The following is a 27,987-nucleotide window of genomic DNA, read 5'->3' on the forward strand; positions in this document are numbered from 1 at the left end:
ATGCAATGGTGAGCCAAGAGACCTGCTTCAGCAAACTCTAGCACAGGAATGGAGTGAACAGAGGAAAGCTGAGGAGGGTGTGGTGATGCCCTCTGTCTTCAGGAAGAAGATCTCCGTTTGCACCCTCAGCCCCAGGGGAGGAGGAAAATGGGGGGGGACTGTGGTCCCAAAATGAAAACTGAACTGTTGTTTCTTTTGTTCCTTGGCAAAGCATCCTTAAAGGAGCTCTATGAGCAGTCTGTCCATGCACGGCGGTGAGGGCACTGTGACATGGCAAGGAGAGTGTCACACTGGCACATTTTCTCTGGGCAGTGCCATGTGTGACATGGAAACACGAGAGGTGGCAATTGTGTTTCCTGGGGGTCTGTGGTGCAAGAGAGACTCCTCTCTCCCTTGATAGACTGAGTATTGATTATCTGAAAGGTGATGACCTGATTGAGGGTCCAAGTTGTGTCCCACTGTGATTTGCTGGAGTTTGGGTGCAGGGAGGAGGAATGTTTTCGAAGGTTTTAATTCTGGATGTAGTGTTTATCTTTTATTATAGTAGCAGCTTAATAAAGTTCTTTCTCCTTTATCTCTCAGCTTAGGCCTGCTCTGCTCTGTTCCTTATTGCATCTCACAGCACTTATTTGGGAAGCTGGATTTCCATGGGGATACAGGCATTGTGCCAGCATCAAAACATGACATGATGGTACATGAAGGATCAGGATTTTCTGTGAAGGATTTGGTTTGGGTCCCTGCAGAAAGGAAAGATTCTGCAGAAAGCTCAGCAGCTCTCAGAGGATGAGCACCCACAGGCAGTGACCGGGGCTGCAGGAGTGGCAGAAGAAGGCCCTGCAGCACTTGGGCACAAAGGCACAGCAGCTGAAGGCAAGGAGGGATGAGCAAAAGACCAAGCTGAAGGCAAAGGCCATGGCAGAGTTCCCACAGCCCCTGAGGGACCAACCCCAGGGCCCAAGGGGGCCCCAGCACCCAGGGGACGGCCTCGGCCACAACCACCTGGCAGAGGCATTGCCCTCCTGGCCAGGGCAGAGCCCACACAGACAGCCCCTGGGAAGGAGTCAGGGCTCCAGCTGCAGCCCACAAGGACACTGCAAGCACAGACAGCAGCACCCTCAGGAGGAGCGAGTCCACCCCTGCATGGACATGGATTGTCAGGGCTCTCTGAGCTCCCATCCCACCGGGGACCCACCACACTGCAGCCCTGGAGAACATCCAGGCTGGGTCTGCATCAAGAGGAGGCCTCTCCTGATGGACACAGGGGCCTCTCCATCCACTCTGCATCTTACACCTAAGGGGGGAACATTGTAAAGGAATGTTTTCATTATTAAAAGAATAAATAGGAAAGCTGAGCTGGTGTCATTTGTTCACTTAGGAGCTGTGGGGAGTAGGTTTGAAATAAACCGATTTCTTTTCTTCCTACTGTGATTGTAATTAACTAGGAAGGAATTTGGTGGTGGCACTGTAATATTGTAAAAGGTGATGCAGAGGCTATTGCTGCTGTACCTTTGTGTCAAATGTCTGGCACGGCCTATGCTGAAGGCAACCCAGAGGTGTGGGCAGCCCCAGAGGGAAAATTTGATGTGGAGCCTCTCCAAATTACTTGGAAGCAACCAGAATAAGTGGGGGCTAAAAGCAACACCCTGTTCCAGGGGAGGGAAGGAAGGGCTCACAGCCTGTTATGGAGTCCCTGCTAAAGGCAGGGCTTTTGGAGCCAGGGATGTCTCCCTACAGCACTCCTAACCTGCCAGTCAGGGAATCTGATGGCTCCAATGAGGAGGACAAGAACAAGAGGTAGACAAAGCCTCTGTGAAATGACTGAAATTTCTAGATAAAAAACAATTTTTGAGTATTGCAAAAAAAGGTGCAAATGGTGGAGAAAAATATTAAATATTTGGGACATATTTTGACTGAAGTTTCGTGGTTGAATGACCCAGAGAAGGTGTGGGCAATCTCAGAAGTAACCTTATCCAGGACCAAAAAGGAGCAGAGACAATTTTAAGGATAAACAGGGAATTACACAACCTGGAAAGAGGATTCCAGCCAGAACATTGTAGGACTTTTAAAACTCAGAAAGCCTCCATGCTGTGGTATGGACAGGAGAAAGTGAATAAAACTTGAGAAAATGAAAAACCAAAAATATTGATTCCTCAGCTCTGGCTGTTCCAGACTCAGAAAAGAAATTGGAATTGTAGGGGAATGTTCAACAGGGCCATGCCAAAGGAATTTTTGGGCCAAAATGGTTCACTCAGTGGCCACAGTGGCCTCACTACCTGCAGAATTGTGCAGCCACAGCTTCAACGGGAACCGAGGCCCAAAACCTGATGACAACAGGATCTCCAACTGTTCCAGTCTGCCATCAAGTTCAAGCTTTGATAACCAAAAGAGCCTCGCAATGGATGAGCAGTGCTCGATTATTACAGTGTGAAACTTGTTCAGTGGCACAGGAGGATTCAGAACTGAGGACAGGGGAAGGGTTTAACCCAGCCTCCTGTTTGAACAGCCCCCAGAGGGGCTGGGAAGAAACCCAGCACTGCATTCAAGTGACACAGCTCCAGACCCAGCCTGGGGGAGATTCAGGAGACATTGCCTGGCCTGAGGCAGAAAATGTCTTTGTGGATGGCTCTTCAAGGGCAGCAGAAGGGAAAAGAGTTCCAAGACACGCTGTTATTGAGGAAAGGGAATCAGACAAAGCCCAGGTTACCCCCCATGGTCAGCTCAACCGGCACAGCTGTGTGTGCTTGTAAGAGCCTGGCACTGACATGCCCTGAGCAGGAAGGCTTCAATATCTTCTGGTGACACCATCGCACCTAACAGGGGGGCAAAAGCAATTCTGATTGCTCAGCAAACACTGGATCACTTTTAAAGATATTTCTAAAAGAAATCATTCCAACAAAAGGCATTGAACATGAAAGAGACTCAGACAGCAGAGCTCATTTTACAGGAAAGATCCTCCAGGGGGTTATGGCAGCTTTAGGAATACAATGGGACCTCCAGAACCCCTGGCACCCCCAGAGCTCAGGCTGGGTACAAAAAATGAAAGGGGATGGAAAGAAACACCTTTGGAAGCTGGGGATAGAAACCAAGATGCCATGGGTACGGCTTTTGCCTTTGGCTTGGGCAAGAAGAAGAGCCAGACCCAGGGCAGATATTCAATCATTTCCCCTTGGAATTGATCTCGGGAATTCCTTACCCTGGGAATTCTCCACCTAGTGCAGGGTGGAGATAAGGGATGCACATTTGAAGCAGTCTGTGGCCAGAATCCTGTCTCTGGTGCAATCTCTCCCCCAGGAAGCTGGGCTGGCACAGAGCCTGCCTTGGCACTTTGCTGTTGCCAACATCCCAGCAGGACATTGGCTCCTGCCTAAGGAGTGCAGAGCAGCACCACTGGTGGCCAAGTGGCGTGGCCCGTGCCAAGTGGCCCCGAGGCCAGAAACAGCCGCCAGCACAGCTGAGCACGGGGGGACCCCTCAGCCTCGGCTCCAGGTCTCTGCAGCCCCGGAGATTTGCACTTCCCGCCTGCAGCAGGAGGATGGGAGGCCCCCACTGAGCTGCACTGAAGGCAGCGCAGCAGCAGCCAGGGCTCCACAGCGGGGCAAGGCCCTGGGCCTGCCCACACATCCTCTGCTGAAATCCTCGGCCTGGCCACCCTCCTTTGGCAGCTCCAGACACCGGGGACAGCCCTTGCTGCCACTGCTGCAGCTTCAGCGCTCTCTGGGCCTGCCCTGCCACAGCTGCTGGGCAAGAGCACGGGACAATTCCACTCTGGCTCTCACTTACACTCACACACTGCCCTGCCTGCCATGGCATTGATGGAAAATACACCAGCTCATAGACTTTAACATTGTTAACCTTTCATTTCTCTACTCAGGCTTGCTTTGCCTTGGCCCTGGGGAAAGAAATGTTAAAGGTTTTGTTAAGGGATGTAACACCACTCAATGGAGATGAGTTTAACACCTCAACACACTGGGAATGGCCCAAAAGATACCCACAAAGATAACGCCCAGCAGCAAAACATCAACCCCAGCAGCAAACAGCAACCAACACCTACCCCAGACACTGCCAGGGCTGCAGACACCTGGTCTGCAAAAGGCTGAGAAGGAAATCAGCACTTCCCACCTCATTAACAGCAGAAGCAAAGAAATCTGCACAACTTGAAACTACATAACATTAAACCAGTGGATTTAGATTGCTTTAGACTGTATTAAGTTAGGGAAAAATCGAGTAAAACCCACGTGTCATGGAACGATTTTCTCTGCACACCCGGGCTTTGTGGGGATGGAATGATTTCTGCTGCACATCCTGGCCAGAATCAAGGAATGCCTTGACTCTAACAATAAACATATTGGTGGAGTTTTTCTTTTTCCTGCAATTTCAGTGCTAAGTTTGGAGCATTAGAGTATTTTTAAATTACTCCTACTTCTATATTGCCGGTTGGGTTTGGGTCAGGGATGAGAGAATGAGATTTTACTTAGAGGAGAAGTAGGAAAAATTTAATTGACTTGGAAATTTTTTGTGTATGTTTGTGTGCGGCTCATAGAGATAGAAAAATTTTGGTCTGGCTTTTTCGACGTTCACCTTTAGGCAACATTTTGTGAAGCTAGAAGAGATTTAAAGGTGACCCTTTAACTCATACATAGAAGATTTGAAGGAAAAGAAAATAAATAGAAGATTTGAAAGAAAAAAAAAAGAAAAAGCAGCAGGTTGGGGGGGGGCACATGTGAGGCTGCTGAAGCTGCTCTGGAAGAGAAGCTGCATTCCAGGCACCCAGGAGAGGAGCTTTAGAAATGCAAATTAACACTGCTGGGGCAGAGTGGGGACAATGTACCTGGCTCTTCTGGCCTGGGGCAGGAATTGGCTGATTCCCTCTGCCCCTCACCCTAAGCTCTGCCTGCTTGCACAGATGGAATCTGCAGGGCTGAAGGCAGAGCCCATGGTGAGGATCTGACTCTGAAACAGAAATGGCTGAAGCTGCAAAGGAAAACAGCAAATGGAGAATGTTGTGAAAACTTCACTAAAATAAGGGGGGGATCATCCCCCTGCCCACTCCAACATCTGCTGCCACTGTCTGTGCTGTACAGGGTGTATCAGAGCACTGGGGTTTTTGCTAGAACAAGTTCAGAGAAATTAGTTGGAATTTAAGTATTTGATGATGTATTTAGAAAAATGCAGTCATTGATGCAGCCTCAGCTTGAGGGAGCACCCAGAAATGGGGAAAAGATGAAGAGCCACCAGAACAAATCCTACAACACCACGGACCAGCCCCTGGGAACCCAAACTAATTCATACCAGGAGACAGAACCCATTTATCATTTCAATGGCATCATTAGATTAAAAGCTGTCCTCAAAAGAAGAAGCAACTAGACAGCTCCAGCTCCTGACCTTCCACTGAAAGAGGAACACAACATTTCACATGGGGATGGGATCAGATTATCTATTAGCATAAAAAGGAGGAGTTTGTGGAGAACTAAATGATTCAAACTGCTGTTGGCAAAGAGATGACAAAGGTAAAGTGGTGAAAAAGATAAAGGTGAACAGTTTATGTGTTGGTCCAAACATGGAAAGGATGGGAATGGGACACACTTTCGTGGCTCCCGGGCAGACCGGGGGTTAAACAAATGCTGCTTCTCCTCTTCTGTGCTGCAGCAACTCTCATCTTTTTACCATGCTCCACACCTTGGCAGTGCAGCTCATCCAGCAGCTGAGCCAGGGGATGCAGGTGGCAGCCAGGCCTCCTGATCCACAAAGGGCTACAAAAGGACAGGGAATGAGGGCACCGAGAATAAACCCAAAACCAAAGAGGACCCGGGAAGAACAAAACAGAGTTGAGGAGTGAATCTGACTGGAGATAGGGCCAGGCACTTGTAGATAAGGAAGTAACGGGGGAAACCATCAGTTCCAATAAATTTCACAAATTGAGCCACACAATTTGTCAAAGTCCCGCTAAATTCCCGAACTTCCAGGAGAACAAAGACTTAACAGAGCCATGAATATCGGCTGGTATACAAAAGGAGGGTGCATATTAACGAGGACAGGCAGCAGGCGCATCGGGAAGTCTGAACCTTCCAAGGACCTCAGCCCGTGGGCAAAGGCAGAGGGAGATGCGGCCGGGAAAATGAGGATAAAAAGGAGGCTGCGGACTACAACCATGGCAGAGAGCGCACGGCAAATGCCCCACGGCCTCTCCCCGTGCTCGGCAATAAAGTCACTTTTACAGGACTCCTCGCTCTCCTCCGGCCACAGAAACCTGCGGCGACGGGAATTTCCCCGCACGCTCCCGGCCGCGGGGCAGCCCCCTCTGTCCTACCCACAGCAGCCGGGCCGAGCCAGCGCTGCTCCGGCAGCGGCTCCTGCCCAGGCCCCGGCGGGAAGGAGACCGCGGGCAGCCGCTCCCGCCGCGCCCTCAGCCCGGGGCCGGCACGGGCCGGACACGGCACCACCGAGCCGCCGCAGCCCCCTGCCGCCCCCTCCGCCCGCAGCCAGCCCCGAGCCCCCGCAGAACCCAGCGCGGCTCCCACCTGCGCCGGGGCAGCCGCCGAGCTCCGCCGACGCCGCCTCACCGCGCTCCGGCCGCTGCCGCCGCTCCCGGGCCCGCACAGACGCTCCCGGCGCCAATGGCGCCGCTGCCCGCCCACGGCCGCCCTCAGCCCGCCGCCGGGGCCGTGCTGCGCCCCGCTCCCACCAATCAGCGCGCCGCAACCCCGACTGACGGCACCAGCGGCCAATGGCAGCGAGCTGGGGGCGGGCTCTGCGCACGGCCCAGACTCGCCCCGCGCTCTCAGGGCCCCCCGCGCTGCGTGAGGGCAAAGCCGGAGATGAGCAACAGCCCCGGGACGGGCCCGGGCCCGAGGCGGGATTGAGCTGCCCACACAAACAAACTTCTCCGCACCTCCCGCCACGGCTTTCCCGGCCCTGCGCCTTCCGTGCCTCCGGCTCTGCGGGAAGCCCGGGAGCCTCCCTTCTCCTGCCTCTCATTAGTGCATCGGTGCTTCGCTTTCATTTCCCCCAAAAAGGGAAACCTGCCCAAAGCCCTGTGCGTGAGCGGGGGAGGGGAGAGATTTCTGGCAGAAAACTGCAAAGACTCAGAGCAGGATGAGGAGAAGTCAGTGCAGAGCCTTAAATGCAGCTTTCCCCACGCCTCCCTGCTCCCAGCTGCACCTCCTCCCCCGGCAGGGCAGGAGACAGGGAATGGGGCCGTGCTCAGCTCATCCCCCGCGGCTTCTCCCTCTGCTCAGGGACAGGAGTCGTTCCCTGCTGCACCCTGCGCTCTCTCCCAGCCGAGACTTCTCCAGGAACTTCTCCGAGCCGAGTCCATCCGCTGGGGCACAGCCCCCTCCAAGTGCTGCAGCGTGGGTCACTGTGCCACGGGCTCGGTCCTGCCAGGCCAGGCTGCTCCAGCGGGGCCCCTCTGCCCACGGGGTCACAGCCTCCTCTCAGGCATCCCCGAGCTCCAGCCTGGCTCCTCCAGGGGCTGCAGGGGGATCTCTGCATCCCCATGGAGCTGCAGGGGGATCTCTGCATCCCCACGGACCTGCAGGGGGATCTCTGCATCCCCACGGACCTGCAGGGGGATCTCTGCATCCCCATTGTAATATATGTTATGGAATAATTCGTGCTTATGTAAAATATGCATCAAGTCTGTTGTGCTTGTACAAAAAGATTCTTAAAGTTTTAAAAGGCCAGAAGAAGCAGCCGGGGCTGCAGAAATCACAGATGACAGAGAAAGAAAGACCTCATTTACAAATGAAAAAACGTGGCTCCGTGCAGATATGGGCTCTTTCCGGGGGCAATCCAGGAGGCACCCAATGTGAAAAATGCATAATATATGGCTCTTTGCACATAGTTACTGTATGTATTATGTTAGTTTGATTCGTAGTGCTGTATTAACATTTTAATAGCATGGTAAATGTAGTTTTGAAGTTAAAATGAAGCTTTAGTAGTTAAAATAGAAACTTCTTATGTGTTTTGTTTTTTATTTGAAGGAATGAGAGACTCGCTTTGACGTAACCATCACAGAACGCCTAAATCTTCCAGAGAAGAGGAATTTATGGCTTTCTTGTCAGAAGAAGCTAATTTCTTCAGGCCTTGCCATGGGGATTACAGGAAACAGTTGGCATAGAACAGACAGAGTTTCTTGTTTTAAATAGAATGTATGCATAACCATGAAGGATATATGAATATGCAATAGTGTAGTTTTACGTGTGATTCCTTTGTTCACAAGGTGTGCTTGTTGTGGCTTAAGTGCCCGAGAGCTCCGGGCTGGAGCGGAGGGGCTGCGGGAGGAGGAGGAGGGACAGGAGGAGCGGCGGGAGCAGGAGCGGGAGAATCCCGCCGCTCGCACCGCCCGCACGCCGGGGCTGCAGCAGCCCCTGCCCCGCCAGCATCGCCCCAGCCCCGAGCCGCAGGGCAGGGGGAGGCCGAGCTCGCCCCGGCTCTATCGAGGGGTCTCCGGGAGGATTTTTCTGGAGAGCGCTCGGAGCCGGCAGATGCCGAGCCCCGGATCCCTCCGGGCTCCCCAAGAGGAGCTTTTTCGGGGGGAGCGGAGCTGTGATCGCCCCTCGGAGGGTCCCGGGGGACCACGCGGGGCTGGCCCGGCGCTGACAGGGCGGGACATTGGTTTTGGGGATCCCCGTGAGAGCCGGGGCTGCGGAACGTGGGACCCCCGGGGCGGCAGAGGGGAAGGGGCGGTACCGGAGCTGGGGGACCCCCGGCAGCCGGAGATGAGGCGGGGACGGGACCCCTGAGCCTGGCAGGGCCTGTCCTGGGGTGACCTCACGATGCTCGTACCCCCATTGGTCCGTTTGGCCCCGAAATGAGTTCTGCACCTTCAGGGCTGGTTCTGAGAGCGAAGAGGGGGAGGAAGAAGCGCGCAGTTTGTTTTCAGGAGCTGCACTCACCCCTCCACATTCCGGCTCCTGGGCTGCTGAGATGCCTTAAGGAGCTGGGACAGAGGCCAGACGGAGCCAAGAGGAATAAAGTGGATATTTATTGAAGTGCCATGAGAGCTTACATTTTTATAAGTGTTAGTCCGTTTGCATACAGGATTTAACAGCCCAATTAATAGCTTCAAATTATGAACTTTCATCCTCCTTGCTTGCCTGCCCTATGCTTTTCCTGTTGTTTGTGCTTTGGGCCTGAAGTTTGAAGAGATTATCCTTGACTCTCCAGCTAGAACAGGATTGTTTTGTCTTCACCACCCTGTGAAAAGATCCCAGGAACACTTAATATAAAGCTAGAAGCTGCACACCAAAACAGAAAGAAAAACTTAAACCTGAGGTATCATTTGTCTGCCAACAGACAGCGGGACAGAGCTCTCCTTTGCTTTTAGTTAGTTTTTAGCTCACTGAGGCAGAGAAGTTCCCTGGGCTGTGGTTTTTCTTTTTCTTTGGAGCTGTTTAAACCTGCTCTGGACTGAACACCAGAAGAGCACCGGCAGCTCACACCTGTGGGTCACCGGGCTGGGCCTGGGCCATGGAGGGACTGATCAGAGACTGAGTGAGCTGAGCTACAGCCCACGGAGGGACTTTCTGAGTTTGTCATCTCTTTTGGAGCAACAACAGGTTTTGTTGTTTGATATTGTTCATTTTTTTTATGATGGTGAATGCTTTGCCTGTTAAATAAACAGGTTTTTTCTACTTTTCTCCAAGGAAATCTTTTCCCAAACTGGTTGGGGAGAGGCCATTTGAATCTGCTTTCTAGAAACCCCCCTTGGGTGTTTTCTCCCAAATTTGCCCTAAACCAGGACAGGGTGATGGGGAGGGGGTGACCCCCAAATGCCTGGACTGGGGGGAGGCTGGAGAGGGGGACCCTTGTACTGCAAAACCCCCCCAGCATCCCTAAGCAGGACCCTGGAGAAGGGGGATCCCCAGGGCCCATGAGGATCCCCAGCAGCCCTGAGACGGGGGACACCAGAACCCCAGATGGATGAGACTGGAAATGGGACACTCCCGGTGGCTTTTTTTTATTAACTCATGATTTTTGGAGGTTTTTATGGACACCAGGAGACATCTGGAGATGGATTTGGGCAGGAGGAATCCCCACCCCCAGGTGTTCACACCTTGTTTTTCCCCACACCAGGATTTCCCACTCCCAAACCTTGGCTGGATGGAGGAGGAGGCTGTGAGGAAGATGCCCTGGGACACCCAGGCAGGTGAGGAGGAAGTCAGTGCCCCTTTCCCCCTCTCTCCTGCTCCATCTCCCAGCCCAGCACGGCCCCCGGCTGCAGGACAGCCCCGCTGCCGGTGCCCTCCTGCCAGGGACGCACTGGGGGGATCTCCTTGTCCTTCCCTGTGGCACGGAGGCAAATCCCATCCTCTCCTTGTCCTTCCTCCTCCAGAGCAGGAGCTGAGGATGGAGAGCAGGGAGGACAAATCCCCGCGGCAGAACCTGGTGGAAGAGGCCGTTTTGAGCGGCTCCACAGCGCAGGAACCCGACGGGGAGGAAAAGCCCCGGAGATCCCACAGGAGGAGGGGCTGCAAACGCAGATCACGGGGATCTGAGGAGGAAAGATCCACCCTGGGCCAGGGTGATGGGCAAAGCTTCAGCCAGGGATCAGAGCTGGTGGTCCAGGAGCAGCCTCATGACAGGGAGAGGCCCTACGAGTGCTCAGAGTGTGGGAAGAGCTTCAGGAAGAGTTTCAACCTGATCTGCCACCAGAGGATCCACACTGGGGAACGGCCTTACGAGTGTGAGGAATGTGGGAACAGCTTCAGCCACAGGTCTGACTTGATTGTCCACCAGAGGTTCCACACCGGGGAGAGGCCCTACGAGTGTCCCCGGTGTGGGAAGAGCTTCTCAGACCGCTCATTCTTTACCCGGCACCAGCGGAGGCACCGGTAAGGGAAGCCCTGTGAGAACCCCGCCTGCAGGAAGAGCTTCGTGCGCTGCTCCAGCTCCATCCCCATCAGAGGACCCACCCTGGTCAGAGCCCTGGTGACCCACATGCCCTGTGATACACAGAGGGAAGTGGCTGCTGTTCCTTTTATTTTGCCTCTTATTATCTTTTATCATCCTTCCTTCAAAACACAGAAAATTGGGGTTAAAATCAACAAATTAATCAAAAGCATCTAAAGCCTCACATTTTACTTGTGTTTTATGGAATCTTGAATTCCAGGAGATATCTGGGAGTATATGGGGGGGGGGGGGGGTTGGGGGGTGTTTGGTTTAGTTGTCTTTATTTCTTGGTGCTCCAAATGATGAGAAGGATTGATCTGTCACCTCAAAACCACTCAATGCCACTGAAAACTACTCAATTCCACCCCAAAATTACTCAATGCCACCGCCTCTCAGGGTGAAATTGGGTTGGAAGGGGATTGGGCAAAGTGGTATGCAGGTCAGGATGGGCATTGGGTGGGGTGGGATGGGAATTGGGAGGTGTGAAATGGGGGAAGTACAGTTTGGGAATGGGTCTTGATATCCAGGATGGGTGGGATGGGTTGGGATAGGGATTAGGGAGGTGGTCTAGGGTCTGGAATGAGGCAGCCAAAGTTTGGGGGTGATTAAGATAGGGGGAGCCCATTACTGGGTGAGTTTTTTAATAGTCTCCATTAATGAAGAGATGCTGGGGTGTCTCACATTCCTGAGGCAGTTTTGGGGCACTCCCCAGCTCTTGGGGGGTTTCTTGAGAGCAGCTCCATGGAGCCCCATGGCCAGGGGTGGTTGCCACGGGCCTAAACTCAGAGCAGTGCCAGAGTCCATTGCCTCGGTGCTGAGAGCAGAGAAATGATGAATGGCCCCAGACATCTCCAGTGTGTGTTTGTGGAGGCCTGTGAGCTTACTGGGGAGAGGGCAAAAGCGATCCCCTGCAGAAATGCACCTTAGGCTCTGGGCATTCCTCACAGCTCAGGGTGAGGACAGAAGCTTCCCCCATGGTGCTCTGCAGCACTGTGTTAATTTGTCCCAGTTCTGTCCCCATTGGCCCGTTGGCCTTTCCTACCCCTTTTACCCTGATATGTTCATGTTCTAGCAAGTTCTCCCTTCCCTATTTTCCCATTGGTTTATGTGCCCACCTATCAACCCTGCCATTCCCTATTAGTCCCTTCCCTGTGTACCACCCCTAAACCCTGAGATCCCTGACGCTCTCCTCCAGCCCCTCTTTTCCCGTATTTACACCCTAAACCCTCCTTTGTCTTTGTCTTTAACTCCCAGAGCCCTGGAGCGTCAGACCCTGATAAACCCTCGTTGGAGCTCCATGCCTGGGCCCTCCCGTGTCCTCACTGCCGAGCTGCTCCGTGTGTGTGTGTGTGTGCTGGGCTCCCGTGGCTCTGCCCGTTAGCACAAAACACTCCCAGGGAAAGTTGTGCCCGCCACCACCACAGACTGACAGTGTCCCTGGGGACCAAGAGGCCACTGTGACACTGTGGGACCAAGGAGAGCATTGCTGGCCTGCCAGGCCTCATGGAACCAAGGATCCACTGTGACACTGCAGGGCCTTGGGGACCACGGTGACATTGTGACACTGCAGGGCCCAAGGATCCAAGGGACTTTGTGACACCAAGGGGTCCCATGGAACCAAAGGGACATTGTGACACTGGGAGGCCTCATGGAGTCATGGAGACCATTGGGACACTCTGGGGCCTCATGGAACCGTGGTGACACCAAGTTGTCTGGGAGGGTCTGGTGTAACCAAAGGGACATTGCGACACTGAGGGGCCCCTTGGAACCAAGGACATCTTTGCAAATGACACCAAGCTGGATGTGGGTGTTGATCTGCTGGAGGGTAGGAGGGCTCTGCACAGGGCCCTGGACAGGCTGGATCCAGGGCCCAAACCCAACAAGGTGAGGTTTAACAAGTCCAAGTGTCGGGTCCTGTACTTTGACCACAACAACCCCTGCAGCGTTCCAGGCTGGGGACAGAGGGGCTGGACAGCAGCCAGGCAGAAAGGGACCTGCAGGGACTGATGGACAGCAGGCTGGACATGAGCCAGCCGTGTGCCCAGGTGGCCAAGAAGGCCAATGGCTCCTGGCCTGGATCAGGAATGGTGTGGCCAGCAGGACCAGGGCAGTGATTCTTCCCCTGTGCTGGGCACTGGCTGGGCAGCACCTCGAGTGCTGTGTCCAGTTCTGGGCCCCCCAATTTAGGAAGGACATGGAGGGGCTGGAGCGTGTCCAGAGAAGGGCAACAAGGCTGGTGAGGTGTGTGCAGCACAATTCCTGTGAGGAGTGGCTGCGGGAGCTGGGGTTGTTTATCCAGGAGAAGAGGAGGCTCAGGGGAGACAAGGCAGTGTCAGAGCACAGGTTGGACTTGATGATCTCCAAGGTCTTTTCCAAACTTGCTGACTCTGTGATTCTCTGAAACCACCCTTGGAGCAGTTGCAGGAGGAGCCCTGGGCCTCCTCTTCAGAAGCTCCAGCAGCCCCAGTCCCTCAGCTTCTCCTCACAGCCCCAAAGCCCATCCTGTCAGTCCTGCAGAGCCTCTGCAGCTCCTCCTCACTGCCCAGAACAGGGAGCCCCACAGCCAGACACAGCAGCCCAGATGTGCCCCCTGGCCTGGGGTGCCTCTGGCAAGGGAGCAGCAGGGAGAACTGCAGGAGCCTGTAGGCAATTCCTGAAGCACTTGTAGGATTATCCTGCTCCCTAAGAGAGGTTCTGGAGCCAATTTGGGAACTGGAGGCCAGAGAGGAAAGAGCAAACAGGGATGGGCGGCTTGCAGGAGAGGGAAAAGGGGCGGGCAGCAGGAAGAAATCTGTAGCAGGGGGAATAAAGAAAGCAAAGATGAAGGCAAGGAAATGCTCAGGGCAGTTTGGGGGTGGCTGCCAGGCAACCTTGGCTCTGAGCAGCAGCGTCTGCAGTGGGACAGGAAACTCGCAGCTGATGGGAACAAACTTTCTGGCTGACTGCAGAGGCCAGGACAAAGCTGAGTGGTTTCCCTGGTGTCCCCCAGCCCTTCCTGGCCCCAGGGGCTGATGGCATTTGTGCTCCCTCAGGTTCATGTCCCCACAGCACCAGCATGGGGGTGCTCCCGCCTGCTGTGTGCAGTGCAAACAGGGGCTGCTGAGCCAGTGCTGCCGTGTCTGTGCCTGCAAGGATGCGGCACCTCTGTGAGCTGGGGGAGAGGCCAGGGCTGCAGAGGGGGGATGTTGTTGGCAGCTCCATGAGGACGCTCTGGGACGCTGCCCTGGGCTGTCCAGCGCACTGGGGATGGATCAGCCCCTGCTCTGCTGCTCCTTCCCATCTCCCCCAGGGCCCTTGCAGAGCACCAGCCGTGCTGTTTGCCCCCAGCCTGCCCACGGCCAGCCTGGGGCTGCTCACGGGGGTTTTCTGTGCTGAGCATTGGCCTGGCCGTGTTCTTGAGAGAGCCTGGGCAAGGAGCCTGGAGCCCCCAGGCCCTGGCCTGAGGCGTCGACGCTGCCCCAGCACTGCCCATGGCCTGTCCCTGCTGCAGCCCCGTCACTGCCACCCCCAGGACTGTGCCTGGCCCCGAGAGCACTCAGGCCCTGCAGCAACACCAGGGCCACCAGGGCAGCGGGGCAGGGCCACGGGAGCAGCACCGGCAGCACCAAGTGCTGCTGCTCCTGGGCACAGCTGCTGTGCCAGCCCTGATCTGCCCCAGCTCTGCACACAGACATTGCTGCTGCAGCTCCAGAGAAGGCAACAAAAGGGCATCTCTGCAGAAAACTCTGCTGGGACATCCTTTATTTCCTTTAAAGCCACTGAGAGTGCAGCCCCTCATTGACACAGTCTGTAGCCGCAGGGAAGGTGGAGTGAAATGGCACAAGCAATGACATTTCTTGAGGACAATATTAAATGTGTATTACAAAGAAAAAGAACCTCCAAAATGAAACAAAAAAGAAGTATCAAAGATGACATTTATTACAAATGATTTGCAGAAATTGGACAGCAGTTTAATGTTTCCAAAACCATCCAGTCATCAGTCTCCTCACTGCAGCCTTGAGCTCCTGGTTCCTCAGGCTGTAGATGAGGGGGTTCAGGGCTGGAGGCACCACCGAGTACAGAACTGACAGGGCCAGATCCAGGGATGGGGAGGACATGGAGGGAGGCTTCAGATGAGCAAACATAATAGTGCTGAGGTACAAGGAGACCACGGCCAGGTGAGGGAGGCAGGTGGAAAAGGCTTTGTGCCGTCCCTGCTCAGAGGGGATCCTCAGCACAGCCCTGAAGATCTGCACATAGGAGAAAACAATGAACACAAAACAGCCAAGTCCGACACAGGCACTAACAGCACTGAGCCCAAGTTCCCTGAGATAGGATTTGGAGCAGGAGAGCTTGAGGATCTGGGGGATTTCACAGAAGAACTGTCCCAGGGCATTGCCATGGCACAGGGGCAGGGAAAATGTATTGGCTGTGTGCAGCAGAGCATTGAGAAAGGCACTGGCCCAGGCAGCTGCTGCCATGTGGGCACAAGCTCTGCTGCCCAGGAGGGTCCCGTAGTGCAGGGGTTTGCAGATGGACACGTAGCGGTCGTAGCACATGATGGTCAGGAGGAAATACTCTGATCCAAGAAAGAAGAAAACCAGAAAAAGCTGTGCCGCACATCCTGTGTAGGAGATGTTCCTGGTGTCCCAGAGGGAATTGTGCATGGCTTTGGGGACAGTGGTGCAGATGGAGCCCAGGTCGCTGAGGGCCAGGTTGAGCAGGAAGAAGAACATGGGCGTGTGCAGGTGGTGGCCGCAGGCTACGGCGCTGATGATGAGGCCGTTGCCCAGGAGGGCAGCCAGGGAGATGCCCAGGAAGAGGCAGAAGTGCAGGAGCTGCAGCTGCCGCGTGTCTGCCAGTGCCAGCAGGAGGAAGTGGCTGATGGAGCTGCTGTTGGACATTTGCTGTGGCTGCACATGGGCACCTGGTCATGGAGAAAGGACACTGAAGAGATAGAGTAGATACCTGTAATGAAAATCAAAGACATTTCCCACACACCCTCCTCTGTGACACACGTGGACATTGTCTTTAGGGTTTTTGATGTTCGGGGTCTTCTTTATAAGCTCCCCCTTATCTCTGATGGTGTTCCTGGAAATCAGAAATGCTCAGCATTTCTTCTGCCCTGCGGTAGAACAGAGTGAGTTGTCTGATGCAAAATTATGAGCAGAGATTGGGGGAAGAAGGTCTGTTACCTCATTCTGTTTGGAGTTTCTCTGGGCTTTCACTTATCTCAAGAGGAGGATGTTCACACTCCCAAGTTCTCTGTTAAGCTCACCAGGTACTGCTGAGAGCAGATGGATCCACCACAGCCCAGCTCCACATTTGGAGCCAAGGACTCACCTTGCTCATTTCACCAACCCAGCAGCATTTTCAGTGTCAGAACACATCTGCATTTCCCCATCAATCTTATAAATCAGAGATGCTCTAGGACAGATTTGCTCCCTGGATTGAATCTCCCAGCTTGGACTGAAATCTCAGGGAGACTTCCAAGTGTCCTCCTGATGGCACTGGATGAAGGGAGATGCAGCTCCTTCCCTGGCTGCACTGCCAGCATTGCCCAGAGCCGGGCACTGGGGACAGCTGTGTCACCCTAAGCCAGCTGTGCCCCCTGCCAGAGCCCCCAGTGCCGGGCAGCTGCTCCCAGCCCTGTGCTCTGCAGAGGGAACTGGGCCCGGGGCTGCAGAGCTGCCCCACGGCTCTGCTGCAGCTCTGCCTGCACAGGAGGGGCTGCACGCCTTGGAGCCCCGACCCTGAGGGCAGAGGCTTGGCTGGGGGACAGGAGGGAGGGGGCTTGTGCAGAGGGAGGGGCTGCACTGGAGGGGATCCTCTGGACATCTCTAAACTCTCCCTGCCACAGCATTTCTGGGTTTTGTTTTCTCTCCTTCCCTGATCTTCTCTCTGCTTCCTGGAGATTTTCCTCCTGCAGGAGTTTCCCTGTGCCTGATCTCTCCCTGCCAGCACTCCCAGACCCCAAATCTCTGTGCACTCTCCTTGGCCTGACAGAACCCTGCCTGTTTGCAGGGCACTGGCTGGGGGCAGGTTCTGTTTGCAGCTTCGAGCAAGGACAGCTCAGACTGAGCCTGATGGCTCCAGCAAAGGTGATGCTGCTGCTGTCCATGGGCAGAGAGGCTGAAAGCACATTAGGGATCTCCTGTGAACCTATTGATTCCTAAAATAACAATTCAGATATCTCACGTGCTGGTCAAAATTCAAAACACCTGTAATATTTGTCCCCCCATCCCTGCCACTCTCCAGTAGTAGGAAACTGAATACAAAGTCTTAGGAAATTTCCTCATTTTTATCAAAATCCTTGTCTTGGAAATACTCTGTGACTGATCAGAACCCCTCACCATGTCAGAGCTTCATGACCGTTTCACCCGCCATGCACCAGAAATGCTCAGAGTTGTACTCACAGGGTCTGTGGGCATTGGGATGTTCCAGCTTTAGGAGATCTCTCCAGGAGCTGCAGCTGCATTGTCCTGCAGCCAGAGGTTCCTGTGCCAAGGGCTGGCAGTGATTCTGCCCCAGGCACTTCTCAGCCCCTTCCCAGCCCTGACTGATTGAAGCTCTCTGTGCCTCTGTGCTGTGCCCGGGCTGGCTGCAGGCAGTGCCCCAGCCCTGCTGGGCTGGGAGAAGAGCTGCTCAGCAAGAGAAATGTGCTTTTGAAGCTCTGCTTGGTTACCAGGATCACCCTCTGTGCCAGGAACCCGGCCCAGCTCAGCAGCACAGACACAGCACAAGGACTTTAATGACCCTCTGGGGCTTTGTGCTCAGCCCTGAACATCAGGCCCTGAGAGGGATCTGCAGAAACCTCTCCAGAACTCCAAGTCAGAATCCAACTCCAAAGTTTCTTGGACTTTTAATGGGTCCCGCTGAGGGACACGACTGAGAAAGTGTCCCCAGGCCCCAGGCAGAGCAGAGAACTGGAGGCACTGATGACAGGTGGGGACAAAGAGAAGCCAAGTCTTGGTGCCCTGGGGAACAGCATGGTCTGTGCCACCAAGGGCTGGGAGGAGACACCTTGTCCTGAGGCCCTGGGGCCTCCTGGCACAGCCCCAGCCAGGCTGGGCACTGTCACCCCCTGGTCCTGCCCTCAGCATCCCCCCCTAGCCCACATCCCAGTGGCCTCAAGGATCTGCTGGAAGGAGTCCCTGGGGAGCCTTGGTCAGGAATGGCCCTGGAGGCTCCTTCATGCTCCCAGGGACTGCAGGTTTTTCAAAGGACTTTGGGCTTTTGCTTTTGCCTTGGAGTTTCTGACAGGTTTGTGCAATCCTGGCCTCCAATTATCTGCTGTAATTAGTCCCTGGAGAGGCTTTGTCAGGAACAACACTCAGTGGGGCTCATTAATGCTTCAAGGTACTTCAGTTCTTTTAAGGTACTTGGTGTTTCCCTTTTGATCCAGACTCTGTGAGAGGTTTGTGCAATCATGGCCCCAATTATCTGCTTTAACGAGTCCCTTGAGAGCTTTGTACTGACACTCAGTGGAGGTCATTAATACTTTGAGATACTCAACTTTTTTCATGTACTTTGGATTTTCTTTTCCACACTGAGAGGTTTTTGTGCCGTTTTGAGTCTCTGAGAGGTTTTTGTGCCATCCTGGTCTCCAGTTATCTGCTCCAAAGAGTCCATAAGGAGCCTTTGTTGGGGATGGACCTCAGTGGGACCCATGAATGCACTGATACATTTTGGGTGTTTGCTCTTGAGTTTAACTCCTGGACAGGTTTGTGCAATCTCCTCTCAGGCCCTGAGGTTCCAGGGCTCAGCTCCAAATGCACCACGGGGCTCATTAGGATCAAGCAAGTCCTAACAAACCATGGCTCTGCCTTGATTTCCCTCTGCTCTCATGCCGTTCATCAGGAAGTTTCTGTAGTGGTTTTGGTTCAGCAATTTTGAGATTTCTTGGGCAATGCATCAATTAGTGTGGTGGGTTCAGTGCTGTCTAATTACCAGTGCACACAAAATAATATACTTACTCATTTCCTGCTGTGAGGTAGGATAAGGAGAAAGGGAAAGTGGGATCAAAACTTTAAAAGAGCATAAATAAAAGTTTATTAGCAGTAACTAAAAGAAATAGTAATAAGAATCAGCACAAAACTTTCAGAACACTCTTCTTCTCGCCACAACTTTTTTCTTCCTTATTGACAATGTAAGGAGACAAACCCTAAAATTTCAGTCAGTTCACCACCTCTAGAATAGTCTTGCTTCACTTCACTTAGGGTGAGGAGTCTCTTTTTCTTGCTATGGAGACTTCTCCATAAGGAAACAGTTCTCTTGTGGTTCTCAAGTTCCATGAATAGCAGTCACTCGGAAAAAGTGAAATAGTGAAATCCCTGCCATTTTTTCACAGCTTTTTCCACAGCTGTGTTTATGGGCCATGTCAGCTTCTGGGGTATTAGTTTAAAGATGAGCTGTTCAAGACCAGAGGTTCTCTTCAACTGCTTCTGAAATCATCTCTGGGAACAGAGGTCTTCTTCTGTCCCTGAGGGCACAGGGTCTCATCACTCTGCTCTCTTTCTCTGTTCAAACTTCTCATGGGATCTCAGCTACTTCAACATTTGCTTACTTTAGCATGGAGGCCTTTACTGAAACAAGTCATCTCCCCATGCTTTTCAATGCCTTATAGGGAAAAAGAGAGTCTGATGTATCAATGAAATCCTTCTCCACAGCTTTACCAGAGGATTCCAGCCCCAAGATCAAGGGGGCATCTCCTCATCCCTCCCATCTGGGACTCAACTTCCTCTTCACTGACCTCGGTGTCTTCATGTTGCTCCTCTGTGTGCCTGCCCTGTGTCATTTTCTCTCACTGGAGGGAGGATGGCAGCACTGCCAGAGTCAATATCTGCCCGGGGCTGCAGATGGTTCCGTGAGCCCCTCCAGGCTTGGTGACCAATTCTAATTTTGGCCATGGTTCCTGGACATGAAGACCAGTTCTTTTCCATAGGAATGAAAGAACAGAGCCCCACTGTTTTAGGGGCAAATGAGAGGTCACCACCAGAGGACAAGGCCAGCCAGAGCTGCCAGATTCTGTTCTTAGAGATACCCTTGAATATAGGAAATTTTTTAGGCAGAGTGTCAGTTTTGGCAATGGGCATCTGAAATGAAGGACGGTTCTTTTCCATACAAAGGAGAGCATGGAGCTCCATTGCTCCAGGAGCTGATGAGAGGCAGGCGTTGACATCCCAACATCAGCCAGACCTGTCAGGTGGCCCCTGGGAAGCCAAGCCTGACAGACCTGGTCCATGTTCCCTCGCTTCCATGGGCCCCACATTGTCCCAATGGTCCCTTGCTTCCAGGAGGCCCTGAGGTGTCACAATGCCCCCTTGGTGACACCAGGCCCTGAAGGGTCCCAATGGTCTCCATGGTTCCATCAGGACCCACAGAGTCATAATGGTCTCTGGGTCCATGAAGCCCTGAGGTGTCACCATGGCCCCTTGGTTCCATGGGCTCCAGTGGTGCCACAATGATCCCCTTGGTTCCATGAGGTGTCCACAGTGTCACAGTGATCTCCATGGGAAGGAAAGAACCGAGCCCCAGTGTTTCAGGGGCAGCCACCAGAGGCCAAGGCCAGCCAGACTTGATGGTACTGGCAGATTGTGGCTGGGAGCAACCCTTGGATATAGGGAATTTTAGAGGTGGAACCCCAATTTCAGCCATTTCTGTGTAGATAAGAAGGATGGTTCTTTTCCATAGGAAGGAAAGCACAGACCCCGTGTTTCAAAACAGAAGAGGAGAGAGGTGGCTCCTGAGAGGCTGAACCAACCAGACCTGTTTGTCCTGGCAGCTTTTATCATATGGAATATGATAAATTTGGGAGGAGGAATTTCAATTTTGACCATGGACCCCTTGAGAAGAAAGAAGGTTCGCTTCCATTCGAAGGTAGGCACAGAGCCCCAGTGTTTCGAGGCAGGTGAGAGGCAGCTCCCAAGAGGCCAAGGGCAGGCAGACCTGTCTGTCCTGGCAGCTTTCACTTGGGAGCAATCCTTGGATGTATGGAGTTTTGGAGGTGGAATCCCAGTTTTGGCCACGGGTACCTGGTCAGGATGGAAGGTTTTTCCCTATAGAAATGAAAAACACAAAATCCAAGTGTTCTGGAAGAAGATGAGAGGTGGCCACCCTTAGGCCGAGCCAGCCAGACCTGACTCTCCTGGCACCTTTTGTCTAGGGGCTGTCCTTGGACACAGGGCATTTTGGAGGTGGAATCTCAGTTTTGGCTGTGGGTGCCTGGACAGGAAGAGGAGTTCTTTTCATTAGGAAGGAAAGCACAGAGCCCCAGTGTTTCAGAGGCAGATGAGTGCCAGCCCTCAGGAAGCCAAGGCCAGCCAGACTTGTCAGTCCTGGCAGCTTTTGTCTGGGAGCTATCCTTGGATATAGGGAATTCTGGAGGCAGATCCCCAATTTTGGCCATGGGTGCCTGGTAGAGATGGATGTTTTTTTCCCATAAGAAAGAAAAGCACATGGTTCCAGTGTTTGAAAGGAAGATGAGAGGTGGCCTCCGAGTGGCCAAGCCTGCCAGAGCTGTCTCTCCTGGCAGATTTAATCTGGAAACAATCTTTGCAGTTAAGAAAATTTGCAGAAGGAATCCCACTTTTGGCCATAGGCCCCTGGAGGAGAAGGACAGTTCTCTCCCATGGGAAGGAAAGCCCAGAGCCCCAGTGCTTCAGGGGCAGATGAGAAGTATCCCTCGACATGCCAAGGTCAGCCGGACCTGTCAGGTGGTCCCCAGGAAGCCCAGCCAGCCAGACCTGTTCCATGTTCCCTTGGTTCTATGGACCCCACAGTGTCACAATGGTCTCCTTGGTTCCATGAGGCCCTGGAGTGTCACAATGTTCCCCTTGCTTCTGCAGTGTCACAATGGCCCCGTGCTTCCATGAGGCCTTGCAATGTCACAATGGCTTCGTGGTTCCACAAAGCCCTGATGTGTCACAATGGCCCCTGGGCTCCGTGTGCCCTCGCTGTGTCACAGCGGCTCCTCTGTGACACTGCGGCTGCACAAGGTCACTGTGGACCCTTGGTTCCTTGGGGTCACCGAGTTCACAATGGTCTCCTTGATTCCATGAGGCAGCACAGTGTCACACCAGCCCCTTGGTTCCATGAGGATCTGCAGGGTCACACAGGTTTGTGACATTTGTCCTTGCTGCCCCTCACATCCCCCTGCCCCACAAACAGCCCCGAGCCACCCGTGAGGGACAGGCCCTGCTGTGCCAGGCTGGGCTCAGGGCTTGGCCTTTCTGCTTCCCCCAGCCAGCCCAGGCCTTGCTCAGCATTGCAGTTCCCTGCTCTGAGCCTTGGGCTCCCTGCAATCCTGGCCTCAAGGATCTGCTCTCAGCAGTCCCTGGGGAGCCTTTGGCAGTCCCTGCCCTCAGTGGGGCCCAAGGGACTTGGAGTTTTGCTCCTGACTTCTTGAGCAGCTTCTTCAGCCTTCTCTCAGTGCCTGAGGGTTCTGGACTTCACCCCAAATCCTCCATGGGGATCATTAAAGAAAAGGAAGCCCTTAGGGGTGCTTTGTCTTCATTCAATCGTCTGTAAGTCTCCAGGGCTTGTGCAGCTGATTGGAGTCAGTTTGGAGTTCTTGTAAGGAGGAAGATTTCCAAGTGCACCTCATGACATTTTTTCTTTAATCAAGTGAGTATTCTCTTATTTTCCAGTTCAGAGAAGAGCTGATAGAAGCATTCCCCAGGTGATCTTGATGCTGAAGGTCTCCTTAGGAGGTCTGGGCATGTACAAGGATGAGCCCCCTGAGGGCTGAGCCTGTTTGGACAAGCTGCTCCTCACCCCCAGCCTCACCATGTCTGACATCACCCACCTGGCACTGACATCCCTGTGCCCTGCAGCAGAACCTTGTCCCTGAGCTCTGCAGCTCCATGTCCCAGCCCATTGCACCGTGTCCCACTTGCTCTCCTCAGGGCTCTGCCTGCACACAGGCCCAGGAGAAGTTTTCCTCTTGGGAAAGAAAGAATGGAAAAGCCTGAGCAGGTTTCCTAAACAACAAACCCCACTCAGGAGCCACCTGCTCAGTACAGGCTGCCTGGAATGGTGTCACCTTTATACAAGGAACAGTGTGACCAGAAATGATCTCTGGAAGCAGAATTCTCTGAGTCTCCCAGTTGAATTCTCTGTCCCACTCCTTTCCCTGGATCTCTGTTTCAGATGGAAGCTGCTGGTGCCATCCTCACCTTTAACCTCCCTCTGGAATGCAAACAGGTGTTCCCAGGTGTGTTAAGCAGGATTTGCTCAATGTTTCTATAAATCTTTTGTGTCCCTCATGGAAGGAAGAGGTCATTTTGGCACTGAGGGGGTGATCTGGAAGCAAGGAGTCAATTGTGACCCTGGGGTCCCATGGAACCAAGGGGCCATGGTGACACAGCAGGGCCACGTGGATCCAGTGGTCCATTGTGGCACTGTGGATCCAAGGAGACCATGGAGACACCCCCAGAACCTCACGGAACCCAGGAGTCCATGGTGACCCAGTGGGGCTGCATGGAGCCAATGGTCCATGGTGACACTGCCCATCCAAGGAGGCCATTTGGACACTACAGAAGCTCATGGAGCGAGGTGGCCATTTTGACACTGAAGAATTTCATGACACCAAATATCCATGGGGACACAGCAGGGCATCATGGAACCCAGGAACCGCTGTTGGCAGTGCGGAAACTCCTGGAACCAGGGGCCGTTGTGGCACTGCAGCACCAACACAGCTGCTGCACCTTGTCCCCTGCCCTGCACAGCTCCTTGGGAGGCACGGCAGGAGCAGCACCCTGGGAATCTTGGGAATGCCCCTCTGGGATCCATGGCACACACTCCCAGGGGCTGGAATTCCAGTTCCCAGCCAGGAAAAGATGTTCCTGCCCTTGAAGGCAAAGCTCTTATGGAAGAGCCAAAAGCCAAGTGCAGCAAGATCCTACAGGGACATTTCACTGCCAGCCTTCATAACTTCACCCATGGTTGTCATAGCTCATGGATTGGGAATTAAATCAGGACAGGGTCTTTGGTGGGAGCTGCCCTGGGTCAAGGGAGACACTGAGAGAGAAACAGAGCAGGCGAAGGAAGGCAGGAGAGAAAGGAGGTGTTTTGGTTTGGAATGACCGGTGTCTGCTAAGGAAGGCAGGAGCCTCTCCTGAAATAGAAAAATGTAGATTCTTTCTTTCTGAATTGTTATAAATTTGAAATAAAGGGGGGCTCTCAGGTAAAAATATGGGAGCAGGAATAACAGCTCTTTATTAGGGAAGAAAATGAAAATATGAACAATTCAGTGAACAAAAACAACTCTGAGAGAGCCAGAATACGACCGGACAGTCTGTTGGACAGGGTGTTGGCCGCAGTCCAATTGGAATGGTGGCTGCAGTCCTCCTGCAATGTCAGGTGTGGTTCTGTTGGAGAAGTGATCCTGTAGAAAAGGGTGTCTTCTTCTGAAGAGGAAGAGGCAGCTGTTCCTCTGAGAAATCCAGCCCAGAGAAAGCTGTGTTGGTGGGCCAGAATCTCAAGACTAGATGCAGGTAGGAATGCTTGGCTCCTCCCTCTGGGCGGAGCATCTCACAATGGGATGTTACAGTTCTTATCAGTCATGCAGTGACATTCAATAGCCCATTATCAGCAGATATCTCCCCTGAGGGGAGACTGATTGTGGAAGAGATAAGGAAAAACTGCCCACTTAGCACAGGACAACTGCCAAACAGATGGGAAATAGAACACATCTTGCTTTTCAGTCTGGGGCAGGAGGTCACAAACAAAATCAGCTGAGAAGGTGGCACTCTGAAAAGCAAACCAAAATTGACAGAAAATGAATGGAACAGAAATCAATAATTCTGGAAGTTTTATTTACTATCAAAATAAATCACAACCACCCAGACCCAAACAATCCTGACCCCACAACCTCAAATTTAGATCTCACTTCTCCTGATCTCCTTCCAACCCCATCTCACCCTAGAGGCTGTGGAATTGAGTAATTTTTGCATGGGACTGAGGTGGGAACCAGCCATTTTGAGGTGGGATTGAGTAATTTTGGGGTAGGATTGTGGGGTTTCCAGTGGCATTGAATAATTTTGAGGTGACAGAGCAATCCACCTTGGCTTTTGGAGTGCAAAGATATGGAGAATACTACCAGATATCCCCCAAGAACCCACAAATTCTCCAGAATACGTTCCCAAACCATAAATTCCACCTCAGATACCTCTTACATGATGGGACTTCTGACATCTCTGATCAATACTCTTTTTAGTTATTTTTCAGGTGTTTTCAAGTGATAAAGTCAAATCAGAAGAAAATTAGAGTCAAACCAAAACCAGAGAGCCCTTGAGCATCCCCTGGGCACAAGACAAAACAAACTCAGCAGAAATTAAACTTAACCCTCCATAAAATGCCTTGAGCAATATTTGCTCTTCCCACAAGTCACTTGTGATGGAAACACAAACAAATCCCAAACATTAATAAACCAGCAGCAGAAGCAATTCTGTGGGAATTCCAAATTCCATCACTTCCAGCACAGCTCCAACTCAGATGCTGGCAGGTTCCAGAAAAGAAACATGGAAATTTGTCCCAATACAGATTATTAAAAGGAAGGGAAAGCTCTGTGTAGCTGTCACAAAGGTGATGGGAATGAAGAAAATAATGATTCTCATATTTGGAAAAGCCCCCAAGCCTGCGAATTCACTAATTATTCGGGAGTTTAGCTACTTGAGCTGGGCTTCTTGTAGGACTTTAGTAGCCTTGTGTTCCTCACCTTGGGGTGACTGATCCTGGTCAGTTTTACTGGTATGATTTGCTCCCTTTCCTCCAGTGACTTTAACGAACTTTTCAGGGAAGGACAGGCTTATATTTTCTTTACACTGGCCACCCACAACAGCCATTTTCCTCATAAGTTCTCCCGAAAGTCACTCAGAGGAAGCTGCATCCATGTTTCCAAGAGTTCCTCCAGAAAGAGGCAGAACCTCCTCAGAGGAGGGACCCATGCTGTTGTCAAAAAGGCACTTGGGGTCAGACAGCAGTGCCCTGAACTCACTGTGCAAAATAATGTTGCAATCTGGTTAATAAAATTGTTAGAGAGATGCCTCTGCCCCAATTAAGGTGCAAAGGTCACCAAATCTAAGTGGATTTTATTGAACAGTAAAAGTGAGGTAGAGAGAGAGAGATGGAAACAAAGAGAAAAGTGGGGAGAGCAAGGGAGTGACAGGGACAGAGATCTCCCTCGGGGTGGGGCAAGTGTGACATTGTCCCCTGTGTGTGTGGCCTTCCCAGGGTGGGGGCTTTACACCGGAGCCAGTTTGGGTAAGGGGGGTGGTGTTCACCCCCCACCCCGAGCAGGGATTGCCTCACTGTTTCAGGTTACAGTGTCAGAAGTAACCAAAAGTGTTTTCAGTCACCATCTCCATAAACTGTTATCAACAGGTGGGGCAGTGTTCTTTATCTCTTCCATGGCTCAGCCCTGATAATGCCCTCCAGGGGCCATCTTCTGTTAATGGGCCATTGAGTGTCACTGCAGGACTGATAAAATTACATCATCCCATTGTGGGATGCTCCGCGCAGGGGGAGGAGCCAAGCATTCCTACCTGGATATAATCTCACCCTTGCAACACCACGACCACCTTGCCTACTGCATTCCCAGAGGACAAGAGCTCCATAACCACCACTGGACCTTCAGAGGAAGACCAGACCCTTCTACAGGAGCACGGCTTTGACAGAATCACGTTCATCACTCCAGCCGGACTGCAGCCACTATTTAATCAGACTGCTACCACCATCCTGACCAACGGGGTGTCAGGTTATATCCTGACTCTGTGAGTTTAAACCAGTGTTTCTGTATCATTGCCTTGATATTCATTTTCTTTTTCAATTGTAATTCTGGCATAAATTCTCCCCCTGGTTTGCTTTGAAATCAGTACAAAACTCAATGTGCTCATCCCTTGTTTCCCTCCCAAAACAGAATTTCCCGTACCAAAACCTTCACGAAATGGAGGAGGAGGATGTGAGGAAGAGGAAGGCGCCCTGGGACACCGAGGCAGGTGAGGAGGAAGTCAGTGCCCCTTTCCCCCTCTCTCCTGCTCCATCTCCCGGCCCAGCACGGCCCCCGGCTGCAGGACAGCCCCGCTGCCGACGCTCTCCTGACGGGGATGCACTGGGGGGATCTCCTTACCATTCCTTGTGGCACGGAGGCAAATCCCATCCTCTCCTTGTCCTTCCTACCCCAGAGCAGGAGCTGATGATGGAGACCAGGAAGGACAAATCCCTGCAGCACAACCTCATGGAAGAGGCCGATTTGAGCAACTCCACAGCGCGGGAATCCAACAGGGAGGAAAAGCCCCGGAGATCCCACACAAGGAGGGGCGGCAAACCCAGCCCAGGGTGCTCTGAGGAAGAAAGGCCCACTCTGGGTCAGGAAGGTGGGCAGAGCTTCAGCCAGAGCTCAGACCTGGTGGTCCCTGAGAAGCTTCACGATGGGGAGAAGCCCCACAAGTGCTTGGAGTGTGTGAAGAGCTTCAGGCAGAGCAACAATCTGAAACGACATCAGATGATCCACGCTGGGGAATGGCCCTACGAGTGTGGGGAGTGTGGGAAGGGCTTCGGCTGGAGCTCCCACCTCATCATCCACCAACGCATCCACACTGGGGAGAGGCCCTATGAGTGTCCTGAGTGTCAGACGAGGTTTCACAGCAGCTCTGCTCTCCTTGTACATCAGCGGATTCACACTGATGAGAGGCCCTTCCGCTGCCCTGACTGTGGGAAGGCCTTCAAGCAAAACTCCCACCTCATCAGCCACCGGCGCATCCACACTGGGGAGAGGCCCTTCCTCTGCCCCGACTGTGGGAAGGGCTTCAAGCAAAACTCCACTCTTGTCACCCACCGGCGCATCCACACTGGGGAGAGGCCCTACATGTGCCCCACATGTGGGAAGAGGTTTCAGAGCAGCTCAAAACTCCTCCTGCATGAGCGGGTCCACACCGAGGAGAGGCCCTTCCTCTGCTCTGACTGTGGGAAGGGCTTCAAGCAAAACTCCAACCTCATCAGGCACCGGCGCATCCACACTGGGGAGAGGCCCTATGAGTGTCCCCAGTGTGGGAAGAGCTTCACCCGGAGCTCTGACTTGACCCGACACCAACGGAGCCACCGATGACGGAAGCC

At 53.0% G+C, this 27,987-nt stretch overlaps 2 protein-coding genes across 2 annotated transcripts in view; one reads left to right on the forward strand and one right to left on the reverse strand.

Annotated features, from left to right (window-relative positions):
• LOC140681466 (uncharacterized) lies at positions 1-27,979 on the forward strand. The gene is made up of 4 exons (XM_072921298.1): positions 1-8; positions 10,203-10,835; positions 12,148-12,232; positions 27,248-27,979. Exons 1-4 carry the CDS (start codon positions 1-3, stop codon positions 27,977-27,979), a joined length of 1,458 nt encoding a protein of 485 aa, XP_072777399.1.
• LOC140681478 (uncharacterized) overlaps positions 1-27,987 on the reverse strand; it is a 90,948-nt gene that overhangs the window by 44,627 nt on the left and 18,334 nt on the right. The window lies entirely within an intron of this gene.

This window comes from Taeniopygia guttata, chromosome 36 (genome assembly GCF_048771995.1).
Source record: "Taeniopygia guttata chromosome 36, bTaeGut7.mat, whole genome shotgun sequence".
In the NCBI taxonomy this organism is placed as follows: Eukaryota; Metazoa; Chordata; class Aves; order Passeriformes; family Estrildidae; genus Taeniopygia; species Taeniopygia guttata.

What these genes read in the sequence shown, in the direction of transcription:
- LOC140681466 (XM_072921298.1), top strand. An exon ending in CGGCACCAGCGGAGGCACCG is followed by an intron (nt 10,836 to 12,147) that starts GTAAGGGAAGCC and finishes TTTAACTCCCAG; the next exon opens with AGCCCTGGAGCGTCAGACCC. An exon ending in TCACTGCCGAGCTGCTCCGT is followed by an intron (nt 12,233 to 27,247) that starts GTGTGTGTGTGT and finishes CTGGGTCAGGAA; the next exon opens with GGTGGGCAGAGCTTCAGCCA.